Source organism: Ranitomeya variabilis, chromosome 2 (genome assembly GCF_051348905.1).
Source record: "Ranitomeya variabilis isolate aRanVar5 chromosome 2, aRanVar5.hap1, whole genome shotgun sequence".
NCBI lineage: Eukaryota > Metazoa > Chordata > Amphibia > Anura > Dendrobatidae > Ranitomeya > Ranitomeya variabilis.
In genome coordinates, this window is record NC_135233.1 from 821,619,860 (window position 1) to 821,638,959 (window position 19,100).

The following is a 19,100-nucleotide window of genomic DNA, read 5'->3' on the forward strand; positions in this document are numbered from 1 at the left end:
GCTCCTTGCATCTTCACGCCTCACTAACTACTTGTAACAGTGACCCTGTTCCCTCACATCTCCTTCAGTCCCTCTCCCCAGCTGTCACCACTAATCTAACAAAAGTATTAAACCTTTCTCTCTTCCAATATCTTTCTCTTCTCATTTAAACATGCCAGCATACATTCATTACTTTAACCCCTTACCGACATCAGGCGTACATTTACGCTGATGTTTAACTCCCACCCTTTGATGTGGGCCCCGGAGGTGAGCCCACATCTTTCCGGGGACATGTCAGCTGTTTCGAACAGCTGACATGTGCCCACAATAGCCGCGTGTGTAATCGCGATCCACCACGGCTATTAACCAGTTAAATGCTGCTGTCAAACTCTGACACAGCGGTAGTAAATTGCGCTTCCGGCAATTGCATTGGAAATAAGCACACCGGTGACCATCGTCTCGTAATCGCGGCTCACCGGTGTGTTGTTATGACAACGTGAGGTATCCTGGAGACCTCTATGGTTGTCAATGCTGGCTTGCTGTGAGCGCCACCCAGTGGTTGGCTCTTAGAGCAAGTGAGCAATTCTGCTATATAGAGGAAATCTGAACATTGCCTCTGTGTAGCACAGCCGATCATGTTGTGGCAGCTTCTAGTGACCTATGGAGATTATTGAAGCATGCCAAAAGTAAAAAAAAGTTTATAAAAAAAAGTTCAAATCAACCACCTTTCATCCCATTCAAATAAATAAATAAATAAAACGAAACATACACATATTTGGTATCGCTGCTTTCAAAATTGCCCGATTTTTTGGTCAGGGCAACATTTCATTAAATGCAATAATGGGCGATCAAAAGATCGTATCTGCACCAACATGGTATCATTAAAAATGTCAGCTCAGCACACAAAAAATAAGGCTTTACCCAACCCGAGATCATGAAAAATAGAGATGCTACGGGTATCGTAATATTACTCTTTTTTTCAACCAAATTTGGATTTTTTTTCACCACTTAGGGAAAAAAGAACCTAGACATGTTTAGTGGCTGTGAACTCGTAATGACATGGAGAATCATAATGGCAGGTCAGTTTTAGCATTCAGTGAACCTAGTAAAAAAGCTAAAGAAAAAAACAAGTGGGATTGTATTTTTTTGCTATTTCACCGCACTTGGAATTTGTTTCCCATTTGCTAGTACATAACATGGTAAAACCAATGATGTCTTTTAGAACTACAACTCATCCCACAAAAAAACAAGCCCTCACATGGACATATTGACGGAAAAATAAAAAAAATTATGGCTCTGGGAAGAAAGGGAGCAGAAAATGAAAATACCAACCGGGGGTTAAGGGGTTAAAATCCGAAATGTTGGTCTACTGAAATGTATGTTCAGTAAATGCACTCTTGGTCGGGGCTCCTTTTGCATCAATTACTGATTATACCCTCATCTGAACAAGCCTAAAAAGGTGCAATGAAGATTTGTCACACCCATGTACTTAACAAACAGTTTGTGAAAATAGATTATGGTTAACTAGGGTACAGCCTTGATTTGGATCTCTACATAGCTCTAAATATAAACATCAACTTATTAAAATTGAAAGAAAGAGAAAGAAACTTTCAAGAATGAAAAATAAAACAAGCTAGAAAAATCACAAAATAACATCTGTATAATAAAATTGCATGTTTTATTTAAACCATTTGCATATTTAAAAACAGGCATTTGCTTTGCGCTGAAAAAAAATAATGAGCATTTTGTGCATGCTGATGTAGCAACGCACAATTCTTTGTGTTCGATGTTTTCAGTGAATATTAACCAATGATTTTCTTTTTAGTTGCAAGTTGAATCATTTACACTTACAATATTTACACAATCTTACAACATGAGCACGAGTTCTGGTTGGTGTAGACCTTGTTGTTATTTACATTACATACAATGTATTCAATAGTAGAAAAAAAGCGATTTACATAAAGCTAAATAGAAGCTTTTTTTGCATTTCTGATAAAAAAAACAAACAAAACTTTTGCAATGAAAATAAGCTGTTCTCATTCTAGTACTCTTAAAAAAATCAGCTATGGATCCAGTAATATAGTAGTAGAAATAAATTAGATTGTAGAATACTACCTGCAGTATAACCTTAGAAAACATCTACAGCAGATGGATCACTACCGTATAGGTATAAAGGGTTGTCCTGTAAGAAAAAACTATTTGTATATTCAGAACCAATGCACATGCCAGTCTTAAAGGGACTCTTTCAGCAGATTTTTGTTGTGTAATCTGAGGACAGCATAAGTTAAAACTCTGAATTTATTGATGTTTTAACGTCAGGCTGTGTGTTGTTATTAACTAACATGGAAGGTTTTATCACCTGATAAATACCATTGTCTGGACTACAAAACCTATAGCAAGGGAGCCTCCTCCTCTAACTCTGCCTCCTCCTCTGACAAACTCATTGGAATCTGGGTTTCTTTGCCAACATTATGCTGTTCTCAGAAAAGGTAGGAAAAACCTGCTGACTAATTCTCTTTAACAAAGGTGTGTCCTGGAGTAAGAAGTGCCTAATTCATTAGGAGACGCGTGTGCCTCACCAAAAAGTCATAAGGTTTGCCAAGTCTGGTCATGAAATAGACAGGCTGGCATTGCCAAACCCTTGTCCTGCTCATTCTTCATCCACTTTGGTGAAGTTGGCACGGACAGGTGTGAAAATGTCAAGTCACAAAATTTTTGCATAACTTCACATTGTTCAAAAATTGAGCTACTTTTCTGGTGTAAACACTTTAATGTATCAGTCCCTGAGTCTTTTAGCTAGCTCATTAATTTACAGTGACCTGTTATTTTTTATTATCTCTTGTGTTGGTGCTGTAAAAAACTAAAGACTTGAGGCCACATCTTCAAGGTCACTGCTGTATTCTGGGAATCTAAACATCCATAATAAGCCAATTTTTGAGGGTGCTTTCAGGTAGGAATTGTAAAAAGCAGTCAGCAACTTTAACACTAGAAAAAGATGGAGTTCTGTAGTAATGAAATCTTGGATTAACTGGACTCTAGGGGGATTCATTTACAAATGACACTGTTACATGTATCCAAATATTTTACTTACTCGCTTGCATTGAATTGCCACCTTCATTCCAATTAACTTATGTTCATCTGATTGCAATTGCGATGACTAAAAAAGTGGTAAATTATTTACCAATATAATATTTTTCATCCCCCCCAAAACCTCCCATAGTACTGAAAATTAGCCTCTAGCAGCAGAGACACAGAGGTTACAGGAAGTTTGCGCAAGTCATCGTCTCTGTGCGCTTGCTCTCCAATTTGTCAAACTAACTAGAGTTGTAAGTGAGAGAGACTGCAGCATAGGCAATGAATGATAGGAAGTGAGAGAAAGTTCTTGGACCTATAGTGCTGGCGGAAAATTGACACGTGGAACCACTCACTCAATAATAGTGGATGAAGAGTTACAGATTAAATTGGAATAGTTTCTTGACATATCAAACTGGAAAATATGCATCAACAGCAGTTTTAACTTGTTGTAGACTGTGCAGTAAAAAAACAATCTTGTTTTGGTTATGGGTGAAATGACAGACTTTTAAGAAAGCTCCAGTAAAAAGGAATTTGTAATATCAATTAAAGAATCTTTTAACTATTTGTTTGGCCCTAATATTTGATAAGCAGAGAAGACAATGGATTTGTCGTGAGAAATTCTATGGTCAAAATGTATATCGATTGAAGTGCTGAGTAGAATGCCTAAACCTCGTGACATAGGATAACTTTTATATGTAGTTAGTGGCCAGACAGTCTAGATTTAGTCTAGTGATTGTGATCTGAAATTGTTATGATTTGTCTTCATGGGAAGAAAATAAAGTGAAGGCCAGTTAGAATGAGAATTCTGGTGTCGGACTATACTTCCTGAAGTCATAAATTTGATTAACCCAGGAGACAACGAGGTTTTACATTAAGCTTATGTCCCCTGTAAAAAGGTAACTTTGTAAGTACTTTGCAATTGTTATTCTATACTTTTCCATAATTAAGCCTTATTAAGGTTTAATACAACCATAGCTACATTCATAATTTGGAAGTTTTAGATGACATCTCCTAAAGTTCATTACTGTACTGCATGTGAATGATTTATTTACATGATTTCCCTTCTAGGAAATTGATTTTTTTTTATGAAAGGCACTGCACAGTAATTAGATATAAAGAAATTATAACACTATTGAAGTGTTATAGACGTGCCACACTCAGGAGGTTTTTTCCTCCCTTTTTTCCTCCTGTTGTGGATTTTGCTATTAGAGTAGGACTGGCAAGCGTGAGGCTCCGTTACGTGGGTTTCCAGCTTACATATTATGGCCATAATATTAACTAATACCTTACATATTTTGATATGTTCTTGTGCACATTTATTTTTACTTTTTGAGGTGCAGTTGGGCCCTGATGGCTTTGTAAGTTGTGACCTCTGTTCACACAGGACACATTACAGTTAGCACTGGGCAGCCCGCCACAGGGCGTTACTAATAGGCTATGATCCAGATGCTGTCATACTCTGTGTGAACACTGCTGCAGATTATTTATTTGCACTGGTGTGCCAAGCGGCTAATCCCTGATTGTAGGCTGGCTGTCTCATTTGGTATTAACGCACCTGTGTAGTCACCATCTTTACTTGGGCCCACTGCACCATGTTGGTGTGTTTGATTTGAGGCCTGGACAGGTTAGCACCTTTGCCTGTTTTTTCTGTGGTGTTTTCTCTAGAATGGTAGAGGTTTTTTCCTCCTTTTTTTCCTCCTGTTGTTATTTTTGCTGTTGAGTAGGACTGGCAAGCGTGAGGACCCGTGACGTGGGTTGCCAGCTTACGTATTGTGGCCATAATATTAACTAATACCTTTCATATTTTAATATGTTCTTGTTCACTTATTTATTTTTACTTTTTGAGGTGCAGTTGAGTCCTGATAGCTTTGTAAGTTATGACCTCCTGTGGTTTTTTCCTCCTTTTTTTCCTCCTGATGTGGTTATTCATAATTAAGCCTCTTAATACAGCTATAGCTACATTCATAATTTTGTAAGTTTTAGATGACATCTCCTAAAGTGCATTACTGTACTGCAACTTGAAAACACTTTTCATTTCATTTTCAGAATTTTAGGCAGCTTCTTAGAAAAACCCATTGCTGCTGTTTTTTGACACAAGGTTATAGGAGGCTGGGTTTTTATAAAGGTGGGGAATTTGCATCACCTGGCCCTTCCTAATGATGATAGTGAACAAGCCATAACGCTAACTGGCTAATTAATGTCTGAAACCTTGGTCAAAGTTATCTGAGCAAACAAATAGTTGCTCAACTTGTTTAACTGTTTACAATAACAGTAATTTTGACCAAGGGTGCCCAAACTTTTACATGCCACTGTAATCAGAATCAATACATAAGAACAGCAATATCAACAGATCTACAATGATCCCAAATATTACAGTTTACAGTACAATCAATTGTCAGAACATTAATTAAACACAACAGACTCACATTCAATGTTCTATTGATGACTTCAGTTTAGTTTCTCTTGGCTTTATTGCTTGTTTTAAATTAAAGATAGAAAACAAGCTACAGATGTATCTTATCCTAGTTATTATATGGCTTGCACTGAATCTATTTTCATTAGGGCAAAGCATCACAGCCTTATATTGGTGAAATAGTCACTAAAACACAAAAGTTGTATTCTAAATACACTGAATCACAGTAGCATACATCTTTGGTGAAATAAAATATCCAGAAGAAAGATTTAGTAGTAACATTGGCTAAATGCAAAGCTGTAACTGTAAGTCATCCTAAGGCTGGAATCACACATGCAGTTTTAATAGCCTCTTTTTTAATTAAAAACAGACGTAGATCCAAAGAGAAGGAAATATTTGAGAGAGAGGCTTCTGCTTTCTTCAGCATCCATTTCCGTGTTTGGCTTATTACAACTAAATCCCAAACTGCCACAAAAACTGTATGAATAATTACAAATTAAAAGTTGAAAGTGGAATATGAAGTGAGCAAAATCTGCATTGACTCCTACATTTGACATTACCTACATAAACTCTGACATGTCCCCAGTCCTATACATTTATATTAACTAACATAGGCACTACTAATGAGTGGTGCTCAAGTAGGTGCCCAAGCCGTAATCAATTTTGGGATAAACTTGGCACACCCAAATTTGTAGATGCGGTGAAAAGGAATTTAATGAGGTAAAGTACATACAGTAGATGTTTCGGTCTGAATAAAGACCTTCATCAATGTACCTCACTTAAATGTTTCAGGGTGTCAGGGTCATATGGAGGACTGAAGGTCCCTGTTGTGAGTAAATGGCTCCTGATGAAAACAGGCAGGCCACAAGTTAGAGGAATGTGCAAGGATCACGTACGCAGTATCCACTGCTTGTCCAGTGTCCAGGCACACTGGACAAGTGGTGGATACTGTGTCTGTGATCCTTGCACATTCCTCTAACTTGTGGCCCGCCTGTTTTCATCAGGAGCCATTTACTCACAACAGGGACCCTCAGTCCTCCATATGATCCTGACACCCTGAAACATTTAAGTGAGGTACATTGATGAAGGTCTTTATTCAGACCGAAACGTCTACTGTATGTACTTTACCTCATTAAATTCCTTTTCACCGCCTCTACAAATTTGTGTGTGCCAAGTTTATCCCTAAATTATATATTTATATGACTTAAAAAAAAATTAAATGATCATTTAAAAAAATAAATATAAATGTTTAAATATTTTCATTTTGCTTAAGGGTTTTGCTGAAGATAAGTAGATCCGTTCATGCAACAGCGGTCCATGATCCAAGTCAGTTTTTTCTGGGCACAGAGAAGAGTTGCGTGAATCTCCATAGCTTCCAGGTTCCTTGGTGCTGCATTTAATCTACCGGTATGGTGAGACATCATTTGTGTGGCGCACAGGTGATGTCGACCCAGGCTAATCATAAGCCAAGACTGGGATTCCGGAAGGTAAAGAAATTTGCACAGCTCCTATCTGCAACCAGAGAGCATTTACCTGGTCTGTGGACCAAGGTTGTGCAAATCAATTCTTTCATCTCTAGTTTCAATGCAAGTGCAGAAGAAAGGAGAATCAATTCATTTTTGCTAATGTTGATAACACAAAAAAAGGATGTTATTAAACAGTAAACCAAAGTATAATATATGCTATTTTTAAGCCCGAATCTTCGGATCGCCCTTTGGCAGTTTTGTTTTGATCAGAGGCTGGCAACAATGAGTTAATGATGGGAGTGTTATACCTGAGACTCTATCCATCATCAAGCATTGCAAGGGGAGTAGACATTATTAAAAATTACATAGTACCTATTAAAATAAATTATCCACTCTTGCAATGCACAGATAAGCTGAGTCTTTTAGAGTAGTTGGTATTTTGTAGAAGATCGCCATCCTTATTCATAGAAGGAAATCCAAAGCAAGACCCACTTCTATTACATTACTAGTCAATCAACCACAAGCATATAACAAAGGTTGTTTATGCTTTATTTAATTAACAACTAAAAGGATTGTGTGCTAAAAGAATATCTAAATTTCATCTTTCCTTATGGCAAATATTATTTTAATCTGGAAATAGAAGCACCAATAACCCAATGTCATGTTATAGATGATTCTGATAATATAATCATGAATAGTAATAATGATAATAATAATTTAAAAATAACTATTTATACGAAAGTGATAGTCAAATTTGTTAAAGTATAAAAATCATTTGTAAATAAAATATATGCAGCAATATACCAATTAATTCACTCATCTTACTGAATGTGCATATTTTAAGAAAATAAGTTATAAATGTACAATAGTCTGCAGCTGAGAAAAGATAAAATGTGAAAGTGATATAAACTCTCAGCCCTTTTCTTAATAATTTTATATCTTTCTGTATTCACAAAAAAAATGATAAATGATAGAATATCTGGATTTCTGTTATATGTTACTGTTGTCTTAACACTGTTCGTCTCTAGTACCACATTGTCTATTGTCCACAAAAATATAGGTACCGTATTTTCCGGCGTATAAGACGACTGGGCGTATAAGACGACCCCCCAACTTTACCAGTTAAAATATAAAATCTTCTTAAAAGTCGGGGGTCTTCTTATACACCCTATGTCGTCTTATAGGGCCGGTGAATATGTGCCTTTTGGGGGGGGGGAGTGATCCTGATGACGAGGGGGCGTCTCACAGGAAAGTGAGTATCCCCCATTACCTTATCGTAGCGGTGCAGCGTGGGGGTCTCAGTGCTGGGAGTGGCGGCGGCGGCTGCTGTGCTCTGGTGCGGCGGCTGCTGTGCTCTGGTGCGGCGGCTCCTCTTCTGTGTGGGGCCTCTGTGCTGTGAGGTGGCGGTGGCGGCGGCATATCTTTATCCAGTTGGGGCTCCTCCGGCATCTCCTTAGCCCTGGAGGCCCCGCCGCAACTCCATCGGTGCAATGCAGCGGCCATTTTCCCGGAGGCAGCTCAATAGGTGCGATGCGGTGGCCTCCGGGAAAATGGCCACTGCTCAGATTCAGATCTCGTCCCGAAATCTCGGGACACGAGATCTGAATCTGAGCAGCGGCCATTTTCCCGGAGGCCACCACATTGCACCGATGGAGTTGCGGCGGGGCCTCCAGGGCTAAGGAGATGCCGGAGGAGCCCCAACTGGATAAAGATACGCCGCTGCCGCCGCCACCCCACAGCACAGAGGCCCCACACAGAAGAGGAGCCGCCGCACCAGAACACAGCAGCCGCCGCCGCTCCCAGCACTGACACCCCCACGCTGCACCGCTAGGATAAGGTAATGGGGATTACTCACTTTCCTGTGAGACGCCCCCTCGTCATCAGGATCACTCCCCCTCCCCACCCACCATATACACCGGCGTACAAGACGATTCCCGGCGTATAAGACGACCCCCGACTTTTAAGAAGATTTTCGGGGGTTAAAAAGTCGTCTTATACGCCGGAAAATACGGTACTCTTCTGATTTTGTGAACAATTAACAATTAAGGATTTTTTATATATCAAAATTAAATTATTTATTGAAGTGAAATCCTAGGTATCAGAGAAATTTTAAAGACTCTCACTTTCCTTAACCTGGCACCTCTCTATATTCTGCCATTATCCTAAAAGATGTATAGACTATTGCTTGTTTTAGTATCTGTTGACATAAATAGTAGGTGTGACACATTTTCACACCATTTTATTTCATAGATAGTAAAGTAATTAGTCTCCAAGTTAATGACAGCAAATGTTACCAATTTTTCAATGCACATAAAGTGGAAGCCTTTCTATTTTTACCTTTACCGTTATGTTAATTAATAATCACTTAATACTTTAAAATGTTCACATTTCATAGAAATAACACTGATCACAACATGGTACTTAGACCTGAGTGGCAGGACCTTAAAAGTGTTTAGATTTAGCAATATTTTTCTTTAAAAGTGCTTCCTATTAATGGGTTTAAACATGTAAGCGGCATAAAGCATTCCTTAAATTGCAGAGGACTTATTTTCTTAAAACTCCAGGTGACAGAGTAAATGGATGGCTTTTCTAACAATGATGAAACCGTTCTTGAGTTTGATCTTGAGGAAAATATAACAAATGTAAGAGCTAAAACATCAATGACCTTGTGATTTTGTCAGGATAGTAGAAATGAAAAAGTTTACTTCTAGATGGTATGTTGTTGCCATTATTTAAAGTAAAGTAGTATTACAATTGAGGACCCAGTCGTGATGTGTTAGTTCACCAGGGTTGAGGCATTAGTGCGGCTCATCACCAAATTTGAACAGATTACAAAGGTTAAGTTAAAAACTTCTATTAAAAATGCTTTCTCACTAATTATACCTTGTTGGAAAACATTCTTGTAAACTGAGAAATAGATGTATTGTGTAAGTCGTGTACAATGATTATGGCATAATTGGAGTAAAATGACCACTGGCGCAGCAGTAAGTGTTAAATCTTATACAATGTTGACACATTATCCACTTTCTAAAAGAAGACTGTTCACCAAATTTTCATGTTGAACTGGAAACATGGTGTAATAGGTGCTACGGAGAAGAATAAGGCATTTTATTTATTTTTATTTTGAATCATCATAGCAGAGATATAAGCAATCAAAGTATTTGGTGCCTAAACAGTTAATTTTCATAAAGTCTAAATTTGCATTGCCAGAGAGATTTCACTGGGGGCATGTACATCTTCCTTTTTCTGATGCTGACCAATTATAAGCAGGGAGCAACACACTGGGGAAATAAGATCACTCATCCACAATAGCTTAGAGCAGGCTCAGTGTGAGATAAATACTGACAATCTGTTCCCCTTACTGCAGGTTGATGACATGTGCTGGAGCTCACTGTCTCACACTGAGCCTTGTCTAAGCTACTGCAGGTGTGTGATTAACTTTCCTCAATAGGTTACTGCCTGCTTATGAATTCTCAGCATTCGAAAAATAAGAAGTGCACACCCACAGTGAAATCTCTCTGGTAATGCATACTTGAAAATAACTGTTTAGGTACCAAATATTTTGATTGCTAGTATGTCTTGAACAGAGAGGTGGAATTAGAAAAAAGTTTTATTTTGCTCTGCAGCTCCTTTTACATTGTCTGTATTGCTTAAAGGGAACCTATCACCCCGTTTTTTTCGGTATGAGATAAAAATACTGTTAAATATGGCCTGAGCTGTGCATTACAATAGTGTAGTTTGTGGACCCCGATTCCCCACCTATGCTGCCGAAATACGTTACCAAAGTAGTCATTTTCGCCTGTCAATCAGGCTGGTCAGGTCGGATGGGCGTGGCTTCTTCCCCCAGATATTGCGTAGTTTTCCGTTGGTGGCGTAGTGGTGTGTGCATGTCCAACGTCCCCAATCCTGCACGGGGGGGTGAAAATAGCAGCGATGTCCGTTATTCCATTGGTGGTCGGTGGGCGCGGCCATCTTCCTTTGGCCGCGCGTGCGCAGAAGCGGCGCTCTGCTGGCCGTGGCTTCAGGAAAATGGCCGCGGGATGCCGCGCGTGCGCAGATGGAGATCGCGGCGGCCATTTTCCTGAAGCCGCGGCCAGCAGAGCGCCGCTTCTGCGCACGCGCGGCCAAAGGAAGATGGCCGCGCCCACCGACCACCAATGGAATAACGGACATCGCTGCTATTTTCACCCCCCCGTGCAGGATTGGGGACCTTGGACATGCGCACACCACTACGCCACCAACGGAAAACTACGCAATATCTGGGGGAAGAAGCCACGCCCATCCGACCTGACCAGCCTGATTGACAGGCGAAAATGACTAGTTTGGTAACGTATTTCGGCAGCATAGGTGGGGAATCGGGGTCCACAAACTACACTATTGTAATGCACAGCTCAGGCCCTATTTAACAGTATTTTTATCTCATACCGAAAAAAACGGGGTGATAGGTTCCCTTTAACATGAATAATTTGGTGAAAGGTTCTTTTTAATTAGTTTTCCATTAAAGCTTTCTCTTAATAGAATTGTCATTCTTTATTGGCAACATAAATTAATTCTATATTTTCATTTTATGGCTTCTTTTTTTTTAACATTCATTTAGAAACAATAAAAAAATGACTTTATAAGTAAAAACAGCACATTTTCCAGATCTGAATGTCATCACACTGTATTTCATTCATTTCAAATGCTACTAGTTTTGCGCTTGTCCATTACCATTTAAGTTCAGACTGCTAATATTTGTTAGCACAACATTTTCTGATATTCTTGACACAATATCAAAGTTGCTGATCTGTGTAGTCAGTGATTTTCTACTTTCAGTGCTGGCTCTTCCTCTTGTTAGATGTTCATCTTGATTATTGTTATCTCCAATGCAGCAACATGAAAAAGCTGCTTTGAATTCTTCTCTAAATTTTCCTAAAGAAATTAAAACAATGTTAAATATTGCTGTGTAAAGAGGTCTAAAGATGTGGATTGCCCCTGGCGTGTTAGAAGCTGAAAAATTCTGGCAAAAGTAACAGGTTTTCTTAATGCTTAATTGAAAGGGGTAGTTACATGAATATAATGTGTCATTGACATACTGGATAGGGGATAAATTTATTACCACTGAGAGTCCATCCTCTTGTACTCCCAATGGTTGAAAGCATAGTGATCCCATTGTTCCCATATGAAAAGAACTCTCCATTCACTGCCTACGGTAAAGGTTATCAATAAAGTTGATGGAATCTTTTGAAATACCAGTTTGCTAAGTTTGACAAATTGTTCCAAAAAATGAAATTTGCAGTAATATGAATTTTCTTCTCTGAGGCCCCGAGAACTGAAACCTATCCATTTCAAGATGTTTATCACAAGTACAGCCCTAGAATTGTCAAAATGGCCCCATCATTAAAACAGATGATAAAACTATATTAACAAATATCACTTATAATGACACAGTTCACTGACTTTTCATGGTTGATTAATTTTAAAGCAGTATACAAGTTATTCTGGACTGAGCCCTGGACAGCATGACATCTGGAGATGAGGTGAGTTTTGATAAAAAGAACTTATGCTCATTGCTCCAACTGCACATCTTCTCGCTGCTGCATTCTGGTTCACTTCTTTGCTTCATTGTGCATTGCATCACTGGCATTTTTTCCATAGACCAGGACGTCCTTGTGCAACCAAGTCTAAGAGGTCATTGCACATCATAAGATTGTGGCGCATGCTTTGACATCACGACCTCACAACACACAGTGACCTCCAAGACTTGGAAGCAGCCAGAAGTCCTGGCCTGCAGTGATGGGTTCAGAAATAAATCATGCTGTAGAGAAATGAAGAGGACCAGACTGTGGTTATAGAGCAGAAGGGTGGTCTAAGAGGTCAGCAATGTCAAGAGTATTGTTTTTTTTTGCCAGCTCTGTACCTGTTACAACTTAAATATCAATTCAGATTGTGAGCAAATCTGCAGAATCAACAGTTTAGTGTGTAACCCAAGGACTGCCTGTAGATTACAAAAATTATGATTCAGATAAATTAGTCCACGCTGCCAAGTTCATTTTTTTGATGTGAGAATGCATAATTTTAAATTAAAATTATTATTAATAATTCATGTAACGGCTTTTCAATGATAATGTATTGAACTTGATGTACAAAAAATAGCTATGCATCATCTTGTTAGTCAGTGAAATTTTTTGTGAAGTATATGCAAATTGCCTCTTCAGAGAAAAAGAGGACTTGAACTCTATAGCGCCACCTGTTGGAAGTAGCAATCCTACAAGATACAATTGCGAATTGAGATACTGATTTGGCTTTTATCCTAAGTCATATTGCAAGACTCGTTAAAGGGTTGATTGTCACTTGTAGGATCGCTACTTCCAACAGGTGGCGCTATAGATTTCAAGTCCTCTTTTTCGCTGAAGAGGCAATTTGCACATTAAATTTCCCAGAGGAGCATTGCACGTTGAATAAGCCTCCTTACCTTGAGAAGCCAGAGCTGGTATGTCACTCTCCACAAGGAGAAACCTTACCCCTTAGACCTTGTAAAATATACTAATTTAAGTAAAAAAAAACTCGTTTTCCAGTGAAGTTATCATTGCTATAATACTAAGAGTTTAACATGGCATTTTAATTAAAATAGAATGCTTGTTTATTTAAATTCTGCTTACAAAGGGCACAATAATGATCTATTTCATTTATTCTTTCAGGTGACTGTCTAAACTTTTCTTAAAATAATAATTTAATCAAAAACCTTTTACTTTTTCATTCTATTGATTTTAGATTATTTTCAGAGGAAACAAAAAAACACAAAAAACTTACCACTAAGAAAGTTGTAAATTATTGGATTAGCTGCACTATTAGCATACACCAGCCAATGAGAAAATGTAAACCAGGCGTAAACTGTTTCCCTGTCATTTGTCTGTGCAAACATTCCAAAAACTCTAAAAATTAAACAAAATACATTATACATTACTATAGCAGAAAAAGATAGTCTAAATGATTCATTAAGATTAAAGGGATGGTTCCCTTTCAATTTAAAAACCATATTTCCCCTGGCTGTAGTTTGCTATAAAGAAACAAACTGTGCTGTACTCTCTTTACCTGGGGATTGGCATTAGCTGCAGCTCAGATGTCACTCTCACAGTCCCTGTAGACTGAGCTACTATGCTTTCTACAAGATGTCAGTTCCACAGCCAATGACAGATGGTGGGAACAGAAGTGAAGACATGCTGGTGGACCCAGGGAATATGAGTACAGCACAGTTTTTTTCTACAGCAAATGCAGCCATGGGAGAAATGTAATTTAAAAGGAACAACCTTTTTAAGTGTGAGAGAAAAAATAGCCATATGCACTTTATGTTTTAAAAACTTTCTGTCATAACTGACATTAACTTTTCCAGCTACAGTGGCTACAATAACTCGTTTTATAGTATCAAACCACGTGGTCTAGGCTTTTCATCCCACCCATGACCTTGTCGTTAATTGACTGGTTGTCCTTCCTTGGAAGATTTTTGATAGGTACAGTTCAGGACATACCAAGAACTTCCAAAAAAAGTCATCTTAGAAATGTTTTGACCAAATTTTAACAAAATTTGGAAGATTATGCTTGTTATTTTTTTCTTCTCCAACAAAGTAATTTCCAATTGCCTCACTTGCTGCCTAATATATCCAAGCCCTTTCAAATGTCACAACCAAAAGATAACTTGTCATGCACTTCACTTGATGTTAAAGTCATTGCTAATTGGGGTATGCTTAGGACAGGCCCTATTTAGTAGTTTTCATAAGTCTTCAAATGGGTTGAAATATCAAGACTCATTTGAAACAAACCAACAGTATTTTTTTTTTTTTTAAAGATGATTATTGATTTTTTTTAACATTAAATTTACTATGCTCTGCGGTCTGAAGAAACCCCAGAGCAGAAAAAGGAGCATTTGATTTTATGGAGAATAACTTTTCTGCAATTCAATTTACCAGTAAAAATTGTGCAATTTGGCAATTCTGAATTGTATTAGATCTGCACATCTCTAATCTTAATCTAAATGAATCTCAATCAATTGTTCCATGATTTTCAAGCTGTTTTGTTCTTAATGACACTTTTAACTGCATACTATTTCTTTTACAGCTATATATTTCATATACATGTACTGTAGGTCTCTTTCACTTTTCATTTGAGTTCACAGATTTTTAGTTGTACCAATGTTAATTAAAGTGATACTCTGCATGTGTGTACTTGTAAGAGACAAGACTTGCCGATTGTTATTCCTGCATCTCTATACACCCTATATAAATGTCCCTGGGTGTGTGCACATGGGTACGTTGATTTTGCTGCCACACTCAGTTTGCATGTGGCCATATATTGGGGAAGGTTGGGACCATTTGTTATCTTGAGGAATGAGTAAGACACAGTTTGCAAAAAAAATGCTTGTTTACTTTTCCTTAAAACTATATTCACAAGGTAGTGGGTATAATAATTCTTTTTGTCATCTATATTACAATACAGAGGCACACACATTTTGGTTATTGACAGCGGCACATAACTTTTGCAGATCGTTACTGTAGTAGAACAGGTTAAGTTGACGACCTCCAATTTCCTAGCACAGGGCCACATGGGTCGTTGTGACCACTATACCTTAGCTGCACTTCCTGTGAACAATGCAAGGGAGCTGCTCCAGCTACCACCTTACTAACTTGCCCCAGCCTGACTGACCCCATCTTCTTTGATGCTGACCTCCAGGTCTACGAGTCTTAGCTGCAGGTGCCCCAAATGGACTGCTGAGAGGAGACAACTGCCTTCTCTGTTGTTAGATACTGCATAATCCTACTACCTTCTCTTGAGTCTGCTCTTCTTTTTCACATACACCCAAACCGGTTTCAAAACTGAGAGAATTCCTCCTTTTTCTGTAGCTAAACTCCAAATTTTCAGAAACCCAGAAACTAAATATCAGTCCCTATGTCCTCCCAAACCTGGGTAGGCTGCATAGTTTACCTCATTTACCCCTGTAACAGGAAAACCAATCACATAAAATACACATTCACAGTTCTTCAGAGGAGGTGTTCCGAATCTTCTTCATCTCTACACACATATTCTAGAGTAGTGTAGCCTAGCCTGTGGTTCTCCAGTTGTTGCAAAAATACAACACCCATCATGCTCTTAAAGTTGTAGGCTATTATAGCATAATCGATGATGTAGCTTTGTAACAGCTGGAGAGCCACAGTTTGGGAAACACTGTTCTAGCAAAACAAAAATGTCCACAGTCCGCAATATAGTTAATCAAGAAACAATAAAAATATACTATATATGTTAAATATAAAATATATGTTGAAAAGTTATACTTAAATCCCCCAAAAATGTGAAAATTAGCTTTTACAGCTAGAGGGACAAATATCTGTACTTTAATGCTTTACTTTCCAACATAAAAAGTAATGAACTCAAATTTTGTAAGAAAGCAAAATTAAATGCAATACATTTTCCACAATAAAATTAACTACTTCATTACCAAAAATATTGTATTTGATACTTTCTTATTTGAGAATAAGAAAGTAATGGAAATAATCACAGTTGTTGCACTAGCATGCTTGAAATTAATTACCACCGATAAAACAGATGGTTTATGGATTGCTTTTGGATGCAATGATTGTGATTTGTAAAAATATCTACAATCTTTTCAAGTCTAACATTTATATAGCAATAAATTATAAAGTTAAAATTAAACATAGCTTACACATTTTGAGTAGAGATGAGCAAATCGATTTGATCGGATTTAGGTAGAATTTTTAGAAATTCGCTAAATGTAGTGAATTTGTGATTTGGAGAGGTTTACATAACCTTTAACACAGACCGTCTGTCTTCAACATTACACCTTTCAGCTCTATTATCATATATATATACACTCACCGGCCACTTTATTAGGTACACCATGCTAGTAACGGGTTGGACCCCCTTTTGCCTTCAGAACTGCCTCAATTCTTCGTGGCATAGATTCAACAAGGTGCTGGAAGCATTCCTCAGAGATTTTGGTCCATATTGACATGATGGCATCACACAGTTGCCGCAGATTTGTCGGCTGCACATCCCAAAGATGCTCCATACAAGGCAGGATGGATCCATGCTTTCATGTTGTTTACGCCAAATTCTGACCCTACCATCCGAATGTCGCAGCAGAAATCGAGACTCATCAGACCAAGCAACGTTTTTCCAATCTTCTACTGTCCAATTTCGATGAGCTTGTACAAATTGTAGCCTCAGTTTCCTGTTCTTAGCTGAAAGGAGTGGTACCCGGTGTGGTCTTCTGCTGCTGTAGCCCATCTGCCTCAAAGTTCGACGCACTGTGCGTTCAGAGATGCTCTTAGGCCTACCTTGGTTGTAACGGGTGGCGATTTGAGTCACTGTTGCCTTTCTATCAGCTCGAACCAGTCTGCTCATTCTCCTCTGACCTCAACAAGGCATTTCCGCCCACAGAACTGCCGCTCACTGGATTTTTTTTCTTTTTCGGACCATTCTCTGTAAACCCTAGAGATGGTTGTGCGTGAAAATCCCAGTAGATCAGCAGTTTCTGAAATACTCAGACCAGCCCTTCTGGCACCAACAACCATGCCACGTTCAAAGGCACTCAAATCACCTTTCTTCCCCATACTGATGCTCGGTTTGAACTGCAGGAGATTGTCTTGACCATGTCTACATGCCTAAATGCACTGAGTTGCCGCCATGTGATTGGCTGATTAGAAATTAAGTGTTAACAAGAAGTTGGACAGGTGTACCTAATAAAGTGGCCAGTGAGTGTATATATATATATATATATATATATATATATATATATATATATATATAATAGCTATGATATGTATTTATATATAGTACAGACCAAAAGTTTGGACGCACCTTCTCATTTAAAGATGTTTCTGTATTTTCATGACTATGAAAATTGTAAATTCACACTAAAGGCATCAAAACTATGAACTAACACATGTGGAATTATATACTTAACAAAAAAGTGTGAAACAACTGAAAATATGTCTTATATTCTAGGTTCTTCAAAGTAGCCACCTTTTGCTTGATGACTGCTTTACACACGCTTGGCATTCTATTGATGAGCTTCAAGAGGTAGTCACCGGAAATGGTTTTTACTTCACAGGTGTGCCCTGTAAGGTTTAATAAGTTGGATTTCTTGCCTCATAAATGAGGTTGGGACCATCAGTTGTGTTGAGCAGAAGTCTGGTGGATACACAGCTGATAGTACTACTGAATAGACTGTAAGAATTTGTATTATGGCAAGAAAAGAGCAGCTAAGTAAAGAAAAACGAGAAGCCATCAATACTTTAAGAAATGAAGGTCAGTCAGTCCGAAAAATTGGGAAAACTTTGAAAGTGTCCCCAAGTGCAGTGGAAAAACCATCAAGCACTACAAAGAAACTGGCTCACATGAGGACCACCCCAGGAAAGGAAGAACAAGAGTCACCTCTGCTTCTGAGGATAGGTTTATCCGAGTCACCAGCCTCAGAAATCACAAGTTAACAGCAGCTCAGATTAGAGACCAGGTCAATGCCACACAGAGTTCTATCTGCAGACACATCTCTACAACAACTGTTAAGAGGAGACTTTGTGCAGCAGGCCTTCATGGTAAAATAGCTGCTAGGAAACCACTGATAAGGACAGTCAACAAGCAGAAGTGACTTGTTTGGGCTAAAGAACACAAGGAATGGACATTAGACCAGTGGAAATCTGTGCTTTGGTCTGATGAGTCCAAATTTGAGATCTTTGGTTGCAACCACCATGTCTTTGTGCGACGCAGAAAAGGTGAACGGATGGACTCTACATGCCTGATTCCCACCGTGAAGCATGGAGGAGGAGGTGTGATGGTGTGGGGGTGCTTTGCTAGTGACACTGTTGGGCATTTATTAAAAATTGAAGGCATACTGAACCAGCATGGCTACCACAGCATCTTGCAGCGGCATGCTATTCCATCCGCTTTGCGTTTAGTTCGACCATCATTTATTTTTCAACAGGACAATGACCCCAAACACACCTCCAGGCTGTTCAAGGGCTATTTGACCAAGAAGGAGAGTGATGGGGTGCTACGCCAGATGACCTGGCCTCCACAGTCACCAGACCTGAACCCAATCGAGATGGTTTGGGGTATTCTGGACCGCAGAGTGAAGGCAAAAGGGCCAACAAGTGCTAAGCATCTCTAGGAACTCC

At 38.7% G+C, this 19,100-nt stretch overlaps 1 protein-coding gene across 1 annotated transcript in view; it reads right to left on the reverse strand.

The window, feature by feature from the left end:
* Positions 1-11,410: 11,410 nt before the first annotated feature.
* HCRTR2 (hypocretin receptor 2) overlaps positions 11,411-19,100 on the reverse strand; it is a 275,912-nt gene continuing 268,222 nt past the window's right edge. The window contains exons 6-7 of the mRNA XM_077290015.1: positions 13,726-13,847; positions 11,411-11,844 (exon numbers count right to left, since the gene is read on the reverse strand). Of these exons, the coding sequence (XP_077146130.1) occupies positions 11,621-11,844; positions 13,726-13,847 (346 nt within the window). The 3' untranslated portion in view covers positions 11,411-11,620. The remainder of the gene's footprint in view (positions 11,845-13,725; positions 13,848-19,100) is intronic.